The sequence below is a fragment of the Aotus nancymaae genome, unplaced genomic scaffold (genome assembly GCF_030222135.1).
Source record: "Aotus nancymaae isolate 86718 unplaced genomic scaffold, 86718_ANA_hifiasm-v0.15.2.pri h1tg000043l, whole genome shotgun sequence".
Taxonomy (NCBI): domain Eukaryota; kingdom Metazoa; phylum Chordata; class Mammalia; order Primates; family Aotidae; genus Aotus; species Aotus nancymaae.
The window spans coordinates 7,943,512-7,961,207 of NW_026988457.1; the positions used below are offsets into that span (position 1 = coordinate 7,943,512).

The 17,696-nt window shown below is 39.4% G+C and overlaps 1 protein-coding gene across 5 annotated transcripts in view; it reads right to left on the minus strand.

Moving 5' to 3' along the window:
* DCLK1 (doublecortin like kinase 1) overlaps window positions 1-17,696 on the minus strand; it is a 352,501-nt gene that overhangs the window by 73,822 nt on the left and 260,983 nt on the right. For 2 of the 5 annotated variants that reach the window (XM_012465570.3, XM_012465571.3), the window contains exons 1-2: window positions 11,538-11,736; window positions 10,533-10,627 (exon numbers count right to left, since the gene is read on the minus strand). In XM_012465570.3, coding sequence (XP_012320993.1) covers window positions 10,533-10,627; window positions 11,538-11,556 — 114 coding nt within the window. In that variant the 5' untranslated portion in view covers window positions 11,557-11,736. Of the gene's footprint in view, window positions 1-6,748; window positions 6,831-10,532; window positions 10,628-11,537; window positions 11,829-17,696 lie in introns of those variants that run through there. The other 3 variants (XM_012465567.3, XM_012465568.3, XM_012465574.2) reach the window with 2 other exon arrangements.

Consider the following 17,696-nt stretch of genomic DNA (forward strand, 5'->3'; position numbering starts at 1 on the left):
GGATAAATTTTTTAAAAGACTAGAAAACTGTTACTCATGAAGTTGGTTTACTGAAAGGAGGAGAAAATGCAAATGGAAATAATGGTGTTATGTCTACATTAGTGAAACCATGAGAGCCAAGATTTCAAAGACAAATGCATTTAGTTACAACCAGATCTATACTGTTTGTTGTATTGGGAAGTCTTCCTGGTCTTGACTGTCCAGTCACTATACTCATGTAAGCCAAGATCTATAAATTGATAATCTGAACCATTTGTCCCAAGGAGACTGTACCATTGGGTAGCCACATGCCTCTTCTCATGAGTTTTACTATTCATGAAATCATGGTTTGGAAGCAGCCCAGGAAGTCATATACTGTATTTCCTCTGGATAGAATCATTCCCTCCATGATTTACTCCTCAAATGGGATTCCTAACCTGTAATGAAGGAAGCTCACTACTCTTCTAGGTACCTGCTACATTTTATGTTAAACTCTAGTTATATTAAGAAACTGTAAGTACAATTTGAAATTTTTTTTTTTTTTTTTGAGATGGAGTTTCGCTCTTGTTACCCAGGCTGGAGTGCAATGGCGCGATTTCGGCTCACTGCAACCTCCACCTCCTGGGTTCAGGCAATTCTCCTGCCTCAGCCTCCTGAGTAGCTGGGATTACAGGCATGCGCCACCATGCCCAGCTAATTTTTTGTATTTTTAGTAGAGACGGGGTTTCACCATGTTGAGCAGGATGGTCTCGATCTCTTGACCTCGTGATCCACCCACCTCGGCCTCCCAAAGTGCTGGGATTACAGGCGTGAGCCACCGCGCCCGGCTCAATTTGAAATTTTTATGAATTTGGGAACATTCCTTCCAGTGATTACTGCTATGGACACTGATTACATTTTGCTGTGATCATTGCTGCAGACATGTAAGTTATCATGGAAATAATAAAAAGGACCAATTAAAGCAAATGTAATTTGAAGATTAAAGTAAAACTAGTGAAAATGTTAGATTTAAAACCAGAATTTGGAACTTATATAGTAATTGCAATAAGAAATTTTTTTTCATCTGGGCACAGTGGCTCACACTTGTAATCCCAGCACTTTGGGAGGCTGAGGTGGGTGGATCACTTGAGGTAAGGAGTTCAAGAGTAACCTGGCCAACATGGTGAAACCCTGTCTCTACTAAAAAATACAAAAATTAGGTGGGCATAGTGGTGCATACCTGTAATTCTATCTACTCAGGAGGCTGAGGCACAAGAATCGCTTGAACCTCCAGAAGGCGGAGGTTGCAGTGAGCCAAGATTGCACCACTGCACTCCAGCCTTGGTGACAGAGCAAGACACTGTCTCACAAAAAAAAAAAAAAAAGAAAAAAGAAATGTTTTTCTAGCTTGGTCAGCAGAATTTCCCATCCTTTTTACCATCCTTTTCTATCCTCCTTTTATAAATTATATATGCTATGATTTTTCTTCTGACTTAAAGTTACGAGAGTTATATATTTTGTTATTTTAATTAATTTTATATTTAAAATGATGTATTTATCCAGTGATTTTAGAAGAAATAGCTCATATACATATATACACAGACATGCCCACACACATGCACATTTTTCCCCTGCAAATTAGATCACCTTGAGAAAAATGCCTTCAAGCCTAGAAGACCACTAGTGGTTTTAAAAATGGACATTAATTTCTTCTTCTCAATGGGTTAGCAATATGTCTGACAAATTCATCCTTTAAGGCAACACTGAAAGGAAGGTATACTCCTGATTTTAATGCAACTACCTGAAATAGAAGTCTTCATCAGATAATCTTCTTATTTTGTAATTACTGTCAGTATTTTATGCTTTAGATGTTACGTGGTACCATTCTGCAGTCTTTCAATTATCACACGTTGATGCTAATTACAACTGAAGAATGCGATACATGTGATTGTGAAGGTCATTCTTATCCCACACGTGGTCATTTCAATTTCAGTGTCTACTTAGCAAGATTTCTGAAAGAAACTCACTGAACAACATAGGCAGTTTTTCCTGTTTATTATATAGTTATTCTAAGGTGGTAAGTGTCAACAAAGTTAACTTCAAGAGGAATAACATGGTCCAGTGTGAAACACAAGATACAACATTTTACAATGAAACCACAGCACAAAGTAATTGAACTTTCAAAACTGGGTAGTTCAACGAAACATTTTGTCAACGCTTAGCTCTATAAAGCTCTGCCAATGGCCTCAGTTGATGGATTTAAAAAATATATTGTGTCAAATGTTTTAACACCAAATGTTCTTTTTTAAAGAATACACATCCAATCAACTCAAACTGTGAGCAGTAAGTATGTAACCTCTTTATAAAAATGTTATCCAAATTTACAACAGTCATAGTATATTTCAAAGTAAAGAGTCCTTAGAAAAAATAAACTCAATTCCTTGCTTATTGATGAGTATCAACTCCTCAAAGACACATCACAAGAAAATTAACTTTCATACTTCTTTGCCTATAACCTTCAGATATCTACTACTCTGGCTTCAAAAACATTTTGTGGCCATATATAATACAAACACTCATGTATTACATGCATCATTTATACTACCTTGGAATTTATCCATCATCTTTACTAAAACAAACCACATTTTAAAGACATCATATGTCATGCACCCTTAAAAATTATAGTGAGGGCCTCTGATTTCCTCTTTTTTCCACATGCATAACAGGCACAAAATTACAAATATTTTCCAACTGACAGTACAGCACACTTTATCAGGCAATTGGTATATTGAATTCAATATCTCTAATTTTCACACTATGCCTCTGTGGGATATTTCAATCAAAGACAGTTGTCACTAACATGCACAAATAGAGATGCTGGCAAGGTTAATGCAAATATGCATAAGTGAGCAAATGTATGCATATATAGTAAATCCATTCAATTAACATTTTCAAGTGTGTATATATTTATGTAGATATAGACACACATACAGCAAGTATATTCAAAATTTGTCAACAGTTTAGTGTTTTGAAAGGACATACAGAATTGCCTTACAGGTTATCTGGCTTTGTTATTAAACTTATTTCATATCAAATATACTCTGGATTCTCTTCTATTTATGTTCCAACATTATACTTGACAATCTGCAACTGTACATTCATTTTTCTAGTGTATGTTGATTGACAATCACTACAAGTCAACAATACACACACAATAGAAAAAATCAGTCATAATATTCAATCTTGTTAATAATTTAACACAAAGATATATCAATCTAAACATTAATGTTACTTATATTTAATAGTTAACACAATATTGGATTTGGCTGAATTTCAAAATTTTTTTTTTATAAATCAGTACATCTGAATATTTGGAACCATTGCCATATTAGTTTAGCAAACTGCTTTTGAACTTAAATATGCCCCAATTAATATGTCACAGAGTATCACTTTATGTAGATTTTATGCAGAATTCCACAAGAGCCAGTAACTTATAAGGCTGTATCACAAATACTATACTTCACTATTGACAGTTTATACACATACACAGATACTTACAGAAGCATACCCACATACACACCAAGCCTGGCAAATTTATATACACACCCACACATCTGTATAGATATATGGCCACATATGAAAAATTTAGCAGTCCAAGAATTAAAATATATGGAATTTTCAGGAATATTATTCTATATCTTCATTCACTTTCATTCAGAAATCTGACTTGCACACTTCATTGTCTTTAAGTAAAAAAAAGAAGGAAACAGAGCCCAATCATGGATAGATCTTCAGTGCATGCGATCGAAATCCCCCTGCTGGTTAAAGTAGGGGACATATATAGTACATTAGCGCTGGTTCAAATGTTTTTAGAAAATGTTTTTTTGGGTTCTTAACATTTAGATGAGCCAATATGTGTACAGGGATGTATAGAGATGAGGGAAACTGACACTTCTTAAAATTCTGTGGCAGTGCAGAAACAGTGTAGATACTCCCCCCTGCTTAGTTGATTAAACAAGACAAGAACGCACCATGTGGCTTTCAGAACTATAGTCTTCTGAGTTCACACTGAACTTCACACTTTATATATTTTTAAGTTTTGCACTTCTAAAATGCTGAAAGCAGGGAAATATTTCTGCTATCTTTTTCTACAACGTATATGTCTAACAAAAAAAGTGAGTGCCAGTGAAAAAGTATAGAACTTTCAACTATAGCACAATGTCTTCAGAGCACATTTAAGGATTACCATTAGAACAAAACTGCATGGTTTTGGCTGAAGTGCTCCCTGCTCAATAGAACAATCTAAAAATTCATTGCCAGTTTTTTTATAAAGAATTCTTTAAGTAAGTCAGTCATAAGTGCCTATAAATCACCAGTTCTGTTCCACCAATGAACTGAAAACTTCTGGTTTGTTGCTAAGGATTTTTTTAATTTCTGCTTTAGTTTAATAGAATTATGTTTTGCACAGAAAGAGATCTCAAAGTCTATAAATGGTGTGCTGTTTCAATCTCTGAGGGACTTTACTTTCAAAAAGTAAATGATATATATATATAGCCCCTGAACAGTCCTTTAATAGAAGTCATATGTTCAAGAGACTAAATGCTGTGGAAAGCACTTCCCTTGGAACTGCTTGAATGGAAAGTTGGCCATGATATCTATCGGCAATTAGTACAAGTCCAGTTTCTTCTTGCCCTGTCTAAACAAAGCCATGGGCTCTACATCAATTGGCAATATCTACCACTTAGAACAAATAGCAGTTATTGGACCTTTCTAGCAGTAGTTGTCCATAAGATTGACAGTGCAGAGAAGTTAAAATTATTGGATTTATTTTTGTTCTGGACCAACTGACCCCTTCAGATTTAAAGTAACTATTCCACTGCTTTATTTGCATTTTTGGCAATTTAGTCAAATACATACTAATCTTTTATGGATCCAACTGTATTAAGTAATGCATTTTACAAAGACATAACTAAAACGGGCACCAGCATAGGCAACCTCACAGATGTTTACGGTTTCAGCTAAAACAAAGCAGCCTTTTGATCTCAGCAGGAGTCTCTGGTCATTTCTATTGGAAACAGTTTTAAAACCTGAAGTCTGGAACAGGTATTATTATGAGCTGTTCTTTCAAGATGGAATGGTTCAGTTTGCAGCTCTTGAACAACCTGCCAGAGAAGTGTCTTTCTCTCCAACAGACAGGATAATGAGGCACTAATTATTATAGGGCTAAGTTTTCAAATGCTATTAGATTGCCTGGATTTTTTTTTTCTTCTTCTTCTTTTGGTTGGAATATTTTATTCATTTGTAAAGTGAGATGGTAACATATGTAACTATAAACCAGATGGTAAAATCTGCTAGTTGAACAATTTATCGGGAAGATAAATCAATAACATTTAAAACAGCATGTGACAACTGAATTTCTCTCCATCTTGAATCAAACATTTAAAAATGGTTTTCAAGTAAAATTTGAAAAAAAATCATGTAAAAGCCTCCAAATGGCATCAAACATTTTTAATTTATCACCTACTGAGATATGTCAAGCCTGGAGAATATCAAAACCATGCTTCACAAGTCTTAAATTGTTAGTGTTTGAACTAGTAAAAGTAAATGACCACTAAGATATGGCTAAATACAATAGACCATACACATTAAATTATTTTTTAACATTCAGACTTTAAAATAATTATTTTATGTTTAAGCAAAGTTAGCTATAATTTTAAAACAGAGGACTAGAAGAGCAGAATTAGTAGGTTAATATTTAACAATGGGTTATAATCATAGACTTACTTGGTTTAACACAAAAGGAGTTTTGCATATGAAAATTTCCAAAACACCAGCAAGACTGAGATTATTCAGGGTGGAGATGTGGATATTTTGGGCCTGATTTATATAGCACCATTTAAGTGAATTTTGCTTTTCAAATGAAGTACTTGGGAAAAGTCCAGACACAATTTTTTTTAGGTCTGTATGTAAAAACAAAAATTCCCAACTTTAGTTTTTACACATTTGAAAAATCATGTATATGATTGTAAGAAAAAATTATACAACCTATAGCAATGCCATTGGCCAAGTTCATGTTGGCATAGAGCTTAAGCTATAGTTATGCTGTTTCTAATAAAATAACTTTAAAAAATAAAATTTACCTGACAACAAAATCAAGGAAAGTTCCTAATGCATAATTTTAGTCTTTATGAGATGTGTCCTCTTCATAATTTTTCTTTATCTCTCAGAGATACTAATCTACAAAACAATAAGCAGCTTTTTCTATTATCTAGGAAGAAAAAAAATCTAACCAAGCATTTTTATTATTTTGCAATAAGACTACCTCTAAAAACTCGGCAATCCAAATTTTAAAAACAATCTAACCTTAAGAAAAATATACCTGCTAGTGCCATTTTAATATGCTTTACAGAAAGTACAGAAAAATTATATCTCTATGTCTACTTAGAATTAAGAAGGAAACTCCATCTATAGAAATTCTGGCTCTATAGTGCCACATCATCAGCGTGTTCTTGTACTGAATATTGGGTCTATACAGGAAATTCACCTAATGCCAGGTCCTGTACAAAAATCTCAGCATTTTGTGTTCAGACTCTCCCCAATCAAATCAATGTGGGAGATATTGTTTTAAAATCTCTCAATTTCAAGGTTGAACATCATGAATACAAAACGCCTACATATTTACTTTTGTATGATTTGATCTTTTATCATTTCAAGGTATGCAAAACTCTTTTGTGTATTTTGCCGTTAGGCTTTTGCTTAGGAAATGTGAAACCTTCACCCAATCACAAACCATATACATTGCTCCATTGTTTCTTTTACACTGAGTCTCCTACTGAATCCAAGTCATCCGAAGAGAGGGGGCGGTACAGGTCCTGCAAGACGAAGGGCGGTATAGATTTGTTTACTAGGCTTTCTTGGGTGCTCTGTGGCTCTCGTGGGAGCAACACTGAATGGGCATCCCCAGTTTCAAATATTATTAGGCCTTTTCAAGTCATCAACTTGGAATAGGAGGAAAGATAATAATGGAGAAACCATCTAAATAGACAAAATGGTGCTGGTTTTGCTTATTGGCAAGAAAATGCCTTTTGATCTATTTATAATCTTTTGCCTTCCTTGGTGCCCGTCGAGTTGTATAGCCCCTGAGGTCTGTAAAGGTCAACTCCACTACTACATGACTAGGCAATTCTTCCTTGACCATTTCCTTCTCATTCTGGGTAGAAAAGGAATGTGCTTACCTCACAATAAAATAATGTAACAGGAGGCCCAGATGGCATTCAGCAAATTCTGATCCCAGAGCAGCAACTCAAATGTTGCAGTTGCATGTAGCATGAAACCCAAGAAAGCATTGCTTTCTCAAAATGTTCGGATGGCAGAAAGTGCAAAATTAACCCACCTCACCCAACTCCCTTCCCAAGGCTCTTTCCCTGTTCTCCAACTGACCACTCACTCATCACCTCCTTTCTCCTTTCCTCCCTCCCCTTCCTGCTACTAGATCTCAGTTGGTAGCCAGGCAACCAGCTCAGATCTGCAGAGTGTCTAGAGCTGGCTTTTCTCCTGTTTTGTACCACCCACTCCTCACATCATCTGACTGATCAGATAATCTACAAAAGTCAGTGATGTGGGAGTATAATGGGGAGCTTCATTCAGCCTACATAACACAACACATTTCTTCCTGATGGATTAAGAAATGAGACCAAAAAAAGTTCACGAGTGGGAAAAGAGTCTCCAGGCTCTGCTTCTGTGACCAGTCAAATGCCTGTAGACAGCAACTTAAATAACTCTGCTTTGGAAAAATAGGTTACTTGGTATACTGCCATGAACATGCTTATGGAGAGAAATGTCTGGCATGCAGGTTCTTTATTATATAAGACTATTCCAAAATGTCAAAAGAGGTAACATAAAAATGTGATTTTAACAGAAGAAAAAAAGTTGATTAAATTTTGTGATTAATATAAGTAAAAACATAGATTTTCTTATTTGTAAAGAAACTAGTCAAATGTCTCAACCTTCCTTTTGAGAAAACAGCTATGTTCCTGTATTTTTAAATGAGGGCAAGGCGCACGCGTGTGCATGTGTGTATACCTCTGTGTGTGTGTGTGTGTGTGTGTGTTGGGGTGGGCCAACTCATTTTCTTGGCCATGTTGCTAGGCAACACAGAAGGAAAAAATAGAAGTAGCTACTGTTTTCTAATTTGCAGTAAAAAGAGTTAATTTATTCTTTGAAGTGTCTTCTTTTAGCACATGCCATCTTACGCTTATTTCAGTATTTCCTGCATAGGAGTATAGCCAACCATTTGAGAAGACCATTAACCAGATTTGAAATAGGATCAGTTTTTAGGGATCTTCTAGGACCATTTTAACTGGGAGGGATTATTTGATGCAGCTGCCTACACGCCAAGATAAAAGCTCCTCTGGCTAAAGCAGCTGGGAATGCCTTCATACACTGACACAGTACATGGACGGGGACATTCATTTATGGCCTAAATTCAAAAGCTTGGAAATGGAACCGTCTTAGAATATATCCACTGCCCTGCTCACAACATGTGCTCAGTAAATGTTTTCAGATGGTATAAACCCTTTATCCTCCTAAAACAAATGGGATTGTTTTTTCTCTGAAGTATGGTGTTTGCACTGATCATTTAAATGGTAAAATGAAGAATCTATAAGAAAGCCATACCATATAATCATTCCCCAAGTGCTGGAAATGTTAATTATATAAGCCAATAGCCACACCGCTGAATGGAAATTTTCTGCCTCAACTGGACAAAATTATACTGAAGCAGAAATACAGAAAGCAAAAGAAGTGAATTCTAGCCCCATTCTGCCAAGAAAGAGACATCTGAGCACAGCTTTACATCCCTAAGATGGAGTCTCCACAATAAACAAGCAGGGAGAGAAGCTCCCATCTGCAGTGGGAATTCTCGCTCTTAATCTCAACAATTAAGCATAAATGACACCAATAAATCCTTCATCTGAGTTTCATTAGCTCAAAGAATAAAGACGGATTTCTATGCTAGGTGTACTCTCCAAAGCATACACTTGAAGAGAGAGAATGTTCTCAGAATGAGGGCCCTTCCTGTGCTGTAGCTAATGGCGGTCCCTATAGACAAGCCTCGCTGGGTGATGTTTACAAGGAAAGAATGACCCACCAGCTCTTCCTTCACTCAAGGACAGGTCTTCAGGAGAGAAAATGAATTCGGCCAATTCTTTGAGTTGTTCACAAATGAGTCTAATATCTTAAAACTCCAAATTAGACTGTGGCCAAGAAGAAACCATAGTGAAAAACACTCAGATGGAAGCAGAATAGAATTATTGGGCTTTCTCTCTGGAAAGAGGCCCCTCGTTTTGTTTGGTGTTTCCAGTGGATGCCCAGAAAAGATAATAGACTTATCTAAGATAACACGGCCATTCAGTGGACAAGCGGGTGTCGAATCTTAGGCGTCATTAAACACTCAAGACAAGCTCCGCCTGATGCCAGGTCAGCCAGTGGAGAAAGATAACCAAACTTGATATTTGGTGCGACAGGCTCAAAGGAGCTGGGGACCAACTGAATCTCCCTGCCCCACACTCTTGGACGTCCGGCAGCCTAAAGACACAACCTGTGCAGAAATCTTGAAGACAGAGCCTTCCATCCTGGATGACAACCAAGTTTTTGGAACTCAGAAGTCTCATTTTAAAACACACAATAAAAGAAACCAAACTCAAGAATCCGGCATTTGAGTGTGGTAGACTGCAGGCATCCTCACTTACTAAAATGTTCGGTGAGCACTAAAACCTCCTAAGAGCACGCATTCCCCCACCTCGCATCTGAAGTCAGGACCATAAAGGGCTTTCCGTTTTTGGCATTGTAGCTCCCGCTTTGCCCCTTCCCACTACTTTTATTTTTCCCTTGGTATTACTGGAAGAGACAAACAGTGCACGTTGTGACAGGATAAGAACAGGAGTCTCTCCATCCCGAAACAAGTGCTAACCCTCACCTCTTCCTTAGTGTGGAGAAGCTAACACTGTTTCTGGTAACTTTTTCACTGTGGTCTCGAAGCTCAGCCACATTCTCCATAAATGCAAGCCCTGATGAAAAGGTGCTCGATGTGGGTTTCATCCACAAAGCACATGTCATAGGTTCCCATCCTCTGCCTCATGGACCCTCTGCTGCTCTGGAGCCCCATCCATACCAGAAGCAATTTTCCACCAGGGCCCTCCCTTCCATTCACAGCACTTCTTCATTCCCTTAAGGGGCTGGTGGTCAATGATGAGATCTAATAAAACTCATCACAACTCAAAAGGCTTACAAACTAGTGCTAACAAAGCCTGTGCATTCAGAACAAAAAAGAGTATGTGAAAGTAAAGTAGCAAAGGTGCATTCTTCTCAGAGGTAAGATTTGGACAAGGTTACAGAGAAGCTAACAGCCCTGAGTTCTAGCTAAACCACAGCAATAAGCCACCCCCTCAAAGGTAACCTCCTGTTCTAGCTTAGACATCGCCTAGAGACGAGCAGCATGATTTGCTGGCACCTGTACCACGCTGCAGCGAGGCTGCGAGACAGGTCTGAAGCAAGCAGCTTGCTTATTTCCTTACCCTCTGCTTCCGCAGGCTTCCTGGGCTGGTGGGTGACGGGCTTGGCGACTTGCCTGAGCGCGGAGTAGAGAGCTGACTACCAGGGGTTCCATTAACTAGAAACACAAAGAATCACACACAGAGAAAAATGACACGTTAAATAGTTTTCATGACAAATCATCTTCTCCAAGAAACAAACAATTATATAGAGAGCCATCTACTAGAACTCTAGACACCCTTCCACATGTGTACATTGAGGAAGAGCTTTGGGGAGTAGCCTTCGGAGAGTCACCGTTTTGCTAATCCTGTGTTTCATATAGCAGTAGGTTACAGAGTAATTTTTTAAGATCTGCCTTTCACAACTTTCCTGATGAATGTATTAAGGATGCCTTTAACTGTGCCAGCAGGGAGTTCAGAAATGTGAGTAAGGTCCTGAGACACTTTCAATGAGATTCATCCTTAACTCTTCAGTTTAGCTACCTAGTACTACCCAGCAGGAATAAATATAAGCACAGATAACCAGTGACCATTCCAGTGACCTGGTATGTTTTTGTATAATTAATAACTCACTTCTAGAAAAATGTCCTGCGTCCACTTGTGTCTTGTCATACCCCTAGCCTGATTCTGATGGACCTGCCTTGAACAGGACAGTCACTAGTCACAGACAGAAACTCCTCACAGTTTCTCTTTGCTGCCTTTGTAAAGAAAAACTGCTAAGAAGTTCAAATCACTGGAATTCTACCCAGTTCTCAAGAGTTTTAAGCACATTTTCACTAAACTGCACTAAAGCCACAGAACTCAAGTAAGCAATTCTTTTCTCTAAGTAACACCATCTCTAAGAACAGATAAAACACTTAAAGACATGGTTTTATAAAGATGCAGCAGGTTGCCTCTATTTTACCTGTAAAAATGACAACATTACAGCCCCATAGTCAGTGAAGTAGAATTAACCAGGAGACACATAGATTCTTGAGGGTGCAAAATAAACACTTTCTACAAGGGAGAGCAGCAATGCATTTCACTTACCTTCTATGAGTTCTAACATGGACACAGTCTTAGTGTTGGACCTGACAATAGCAAGGGCGGAATCCCTTCTCAGCACTAAGCCAAGCACCCGCGGAAACGGGAAACGGTTGGATGAGTTTAAGGATGGCTAAGGCTGCTCCCAGAGCAGGCTGAATGAGATGCAGGATTCATCAGCAGATGCCTTTTCTGCGTAAAGCTGACGTCTCCCAAGAGCAGTGGGAGGTGCAGGTTCTGTCTTAGGCTACATCAAAGGTGTCAATTAAGCCTCATGCCAACAGCAACCCCCACCCTGATACCACTCCCTCCCGGAAGCCCCAGCGCAGTCAGTACTTTGCACTGAATCATAATGAAGTGGCCCTGGGGCAAGAGACCTAGTGACTCATCTGAAAATCGAAATGACAATAACTCTTCTAAAGCCCGGTGACTACCAGGTAATCAGGAAACCCTCACACAATTCAGTGGCAAGGTAGGATGTTTATTGATTTTTCACACTCGATGTTTTTCCAAAATCTTACAACCCTGGAAAGTGGGAAGCTCCTTGTTTTGTCATCTCCTCCAAAGACCTTAAAAAATGTCACATACCCCATGCTGCATTAATTTGTAGTTTTGCTTTTGAAATGTATTTGGAGACTCCTAAAAATAGAAGCTGAAAAAGCTATGATTTTTTTTTTTTTTTTGCAGCGTGAACTGGAAAGCTGAGAATGCTTTAATCTGCTTGCATGCCACTGTTCCATCTTTGCTGGGTGAACCTCATGCTCGGACCTCATCATATTAGCCTTCCCAGCCAGTAGCCATTAAGGAAGGGGCTGAGAAATAGACACGGACTAAAGGGCAGAAGCAGAGTCTACAACTAGTAAGGAAGGGATGCCCTACTGGTCGGCTGGAGAACACATTTTGTGAATATGATGTTTTCTTTGCCCACCGACATTCTAATGCACATCTTTATGCCATACCTAAAGGCTACATAGACTGGGGGGAAATATGAGCAAATAGGGAAGCAAACACAGTGTTAACACTTTTTACTTTGAGACTCTGATCTTATCCAGCAAATGGAAAATGAAGAAAAAGAGACAAAGGACTCACAAGAAAACAGTCTTAGGAATACCTTGCTTTAAAAAGCAAAACAAAACAATAAAAGCTTGTACGTATTTAGTAAGTACCCATTATATGTGTATCTCAGTTTATGGAAGGCATTTCTATGCACCAGTCAATGCACTTAAACCTTTTATATATGCACATATATGCTTAAATGATGTGTGTATATTACATCATTTAACTCACACAATAACTCTGTAAGATTGGCAATATCATATCCACCCATTTTTCAGGTGAGGAAATTGAGGCTACAGATCATGATACATTTGATCAGCAAATATGGAACAGAGCCCAAAATGAGTGGCTGGTCCTGGCACTCCAGGGCATGTCCATGCCTAATCTAGGCACTTCGAAACCTGCACTCTTATTACTGCCTTGCCTTACTGTGCCAGCCTTCTAGCCTGCAGGGAAATCAGCAAACTAAGCTAGTAATTACAATAAAGTGTTTTGAGAAGGGGAAGTGAGGCAGGATAGAGAGTCAAGGAGGTAACCATGTTCTCGGGATGCAGCAATGGTGGTGACCTCCCAGCCAACACAATAAGCCTTGGCATTCTCATAGTAATTGAGCTCATTTAAGCAAAGCTATCTTCAGTAGGGACTGTCTCTTCTCTAGAGCATGTCCTCAAACTGACCCTTTGCTCATTTATAGCAAAAAACACACCCCTGAGTGGAGATTTAAGACGCTAATGAGATGTGATGTATGAACACGCACGTATAGCTACTGTGCATGTGCACCCAGAGGACTACCTAGAACATGCTTACTAGCAACACCTCTTCCCACCTCCTTACGAATTATCATGTAAGAGTCCCATAAAAGGGGTTTCTCCAGCAATAACCAATACTGCCTCGCTCTTACAAGCAGCCTACCCTGAACTCTCTCTCTCTCTCTCAGGGTATACTGTCTATTCTGCATTTAACTTTCAAAATACTCTTTTTTTTTTTTTTTGCAATGAATGACTCTCTGCTGCATCTTCTTTGCTGTGTGTCTCTTGTTTAAATTCTTTTAAACTAAGAAGACAAGAATCAAGGTATCACAACAGCCATCAACAGAAGTATTGGGTATTGCAATTGGAATCCTAATAATCAACAGATTCAGGGTTGGCCTATGCCCTTCAGAGAGGGCAGTGGATACAGGAGTTAACCTGGTGAAGCACGGAGGGCACAATGAAGAGAAAGTGTCCTCAGCCCAGGGATCCCGTTTCAGGGCTGGATGCAAGAAAGGAGGCCAGTGTGGTGCATTGAAAAGACTTAAATAAGTTAGTACAGCAAGTATGTGGGGTTGGAGAGGGAGGAGTGTCAGGAATGAGATGGAGGCAAGGGCTGCATAGTGAGCAGGGCTTTAAAATTCATGTGAAGGAGTTTGGTTTTTATCCAAAGGGCAATGAGAAGCCAAAAAAAAAAAAAAAAAAAAACGATTTTAAGCAGGAGCCACAGGATCAGGCTCGCCTTTGAAAATGCTCTCCAGCGCTCTTGCCCCGCCAAGAATGGATTTGTGGGAAACAATACTGGATGTAAGGAGAATGTCAAGATAGGAGAGAGTGGGGCACATTTAAGGGTCCTCTGGTAGAGATGCTGACGTGGCTGATCTAGGGTAGTGTCTGCGGGTGGAGGTAAATGGAAACGTTCTGGAGACATGCAAGAGGTGAAAACTACAGAACTTGGTCATTGATTGGCTGTAGAAGACTACGAAGGGAGCATGTTTGCAAGGACATAGAGAATTCGGACACTTTGGATGGAAGCACCTTAGATGACACCAGTCCTGCCATGTACATTGGTGCAATGTTTTCTGTTTTAGATGAAGAAACGGGTTTAGTGGGATAACTTGTCCAAAGACAAACAGCTGGAAGGAGGCAGAGCTAAAACTGGATTTTATTTAGTTTCACAAAAAACTTCACATCTTTCCCATGAGTGGCTGGTCCTGGCACCTCAGGGCATGTCCAGAACTCTCCTTGCATCTGCAGGGTTAAGGATGCATAGGCTTCTCGCTCTACCACTGGGACACTCGGATCTGCTTCCTTTAGGTAAGGTTGTTGCAAAAGTAATTGCAGTTTTTGCATTAAAAGTAAAGCAAAAACCGCAATTGCTTTTGCACCAACCTAAAAAAACCACTGGGCTCAGTGCTTCTACTTGCATTGCCATCTCTAGAAAAATGAAACTCAAGTGCCAGACAAGTCATTTATAATCAAACGTTTTTGGAACACAATGCGTCTGAACATTGGGAACAGCGCGTATTCTTAGGGTCAGAGCTCTGTTCAGACTCTTCCTCTTCACCATGCAGAAGAGCATTAGGAATTTCTTACAATTGTACCTGACATCCAGAGAGCGTTACACACCTTCTTGTTGAATCACTGCTGGGATAAATAATTTTCTTTCATAAGTAAGTTTGACAGATGTATTGAGCTCACTTGGTTTTTACTCTGTAATGTCAGAAGTCTCTAACTGCCAATAAAAAATGTTTTGTTACTTATTTAATATCACTTATTAAAATTCAACTTAAAATGGCATTATTTTTCAGAGGCCCTTATTAAACAATTCTTTATGTTGAATGTAAACAATTCAATTTAACATGGTTGTTGTTAAATAGCCAACCAGGGTCAAACAATTAATAATTTCAATCTGAATCCACTAAACTCTGAATTAGTAAAGAACTCATTAGAACCACTGCCTTTACCCAGTTCTGGTTTCCTTTGCTTATATCTGTCTGGGTACATTTTCTTATTTTAAAAAATAGGAAATAACTTCCTTTGCTGTGCTTGTTACCCCTGAACGAGAAGTGCTCAACTTCAGGATGGATCACTCACGGATACCACGATGATCAATTAACATCACTGGCCACCAAAGAGCTGTGGAAGAAGTCTCACTGCAGAGTTGACTTCTGTCCCTCCTGATGGTACATGACACTCCTTTATTTCAATGCAGCTGTCACCTAAGCCTGTCAGGGATCCAGCAGCACATACTGGTCACAGTGCATTGTTGAATAACACTCCTTAGGAAGTGTGCAGATCCACTTTTTCCTTCATCATTTCAGACAGGTGAACCCACTCTTTTTCACTAATTGGAGCCACGTGTACAGGGCCCTAGACACCAACCAATCAGCACACATAGTATACACTTAGTACATGCTAGATTCTTACTGCTGTCTGTCCTTAAGATGATTATGATTACATATCAAAGTTACTTTAAAAATTCTAGAGTATGGAATTGGCTTACTTTTACAAATTCATTGCTCCTTTTAAATGACTTTCCACTCATATGTAGATTAACCCTTCTTTTTGCAGTTGGGTTCCTCAAAGTCTCAGACACCAAGTGAAAGTTAAATGTTATTAAGTGTCTTAAATCGGTTCTGAAATCAGAGAAATCTCCAAGTGAGACTATATCTAACTACAAGATGTGCAACTCTTTGGATGTGAAATCTACCTTACCGTTTCCCTGTCTTCTTTTAGCCCTTATGGCGGCTCATTTATTTCTAGTGCTGCACTTGTCAAGATTTGGGGAGAGAATGTGTTTGCATATATGTGTATGTCCTTGGGTTTGGGGATGGCGATTCAGGCATGCTGCCAGGGAGATCTGGCTTCCTGCCTTAGACTCTCTTTACTCCCTAATCATGGTGTAGGCTGTTGATTCCCTAAAATCTCTTTCTCAGCTCTTGTCCCTTGCTTGCCACATTATTGAGAAGAAAAAAAAAAAATGCAAGGGGTGGGGGGTGCATAGGGAGTCAGTTGAGACCCTAAGAAAAGAAACAACTACTTAACAGAGGGAAGAAGAAGTACTTTTTCTCTAATTTTAGCTTCCTGGGTTCTCACCTCATAGGTGAGATGGAGCCCTGATTTTCTCCATGTCTGTTTTCTCTTCTTGAACTGAGACAATGGGTCCAATTCAAAGAAACCATCTACTGAGAATAATGGGAAGGAGGGGACCCAGGAACAGAGGAAAGGGAGAAAGGGATATGGCTCTGAGAATTAATTTTTTAAATAAATATTTATGAAAGGCTTCAAACTTCAGGAAATTTAGGCAGCAGCTCCTAGTATTTCTCAACTCATTCATGTGGTCAACATTTACCCAGTGGTTACCATGAACTCATAGTCACTGTCGAATGCACAAAGAACCCCTGCTCTCAGAGATCTTACAACTTAGCAGGGTGGTACAAACTGTCATCTGTGAATCAGCTGCTGCAGTACTGCAGGGCTGGGGAAGACCCTGGACAGCGAGGTGATCCGGGAACGTGGCAGAGGTCTGCAGGGCCAAATAAGGCGAGTGGGCTCTAGAGAGCTGAAGAGACAGAGGAAGACATTCTAGCTAGGCCAAGTGAGAGGAATAAAGGGATAAGGTGGAAGATCCCAAGCTCGAGATAATTTAAATTAGTTTCTAGGTTGGAGCAGGGGTCCAGAGAAGAAATGGGAGACATGGCTGGAAAGGAAGACGTCTTTCACTTGAGAACGAGTTCAGACTTTATTTGGCAGACAAGTGATGGCAGCAGGTTGGACGTTGGTGCCCAGAGCAGATGTAAGATAAGGTGAGGGAAGGCCAGCTAGTGATAGCATCACCAAAGGGAGAATGGTGATGCACTGAGGGTGGACAGGGTGGGGAGAAAAGAGTTGGTGACAATTTGGGGTACAAGAAAAAAATTTAATTCAGCAATAAAAAAAGACCACCTAGAGTCCTGTGATGTACAATTAGGAAATTTTTGGATCTGATCCCTATCAACTGGGATCCAAGAACAGGCTATAGTTATGACTACTGAAGTGGGGACCACAAGCACCAAGGGTCAGGGTGCATGAGGGTCCCGGGGCTGATCCCTACCAACCAGTTGCTGCAGGACTGCCCCTGCTAGAGTAAAGCCTGGAGCCAGCCTGGAAGAGGACCCATGGTGACCACCATGAATGACACTCCCAGACCAGGTCCCCCTGCCATCTGGTTTTGCCCATTCCTTCACAGGCCGCAGTGGTGCCCTCACCATGGAATGCTATGCTCCCCATTCAGTTCTCATGCTACCTGACATTTCAACATCAAGCATTTCTGCCCCTTCCTTCATCTCTAAAGTTTCTGCCCCTTTGACTTCTGTCC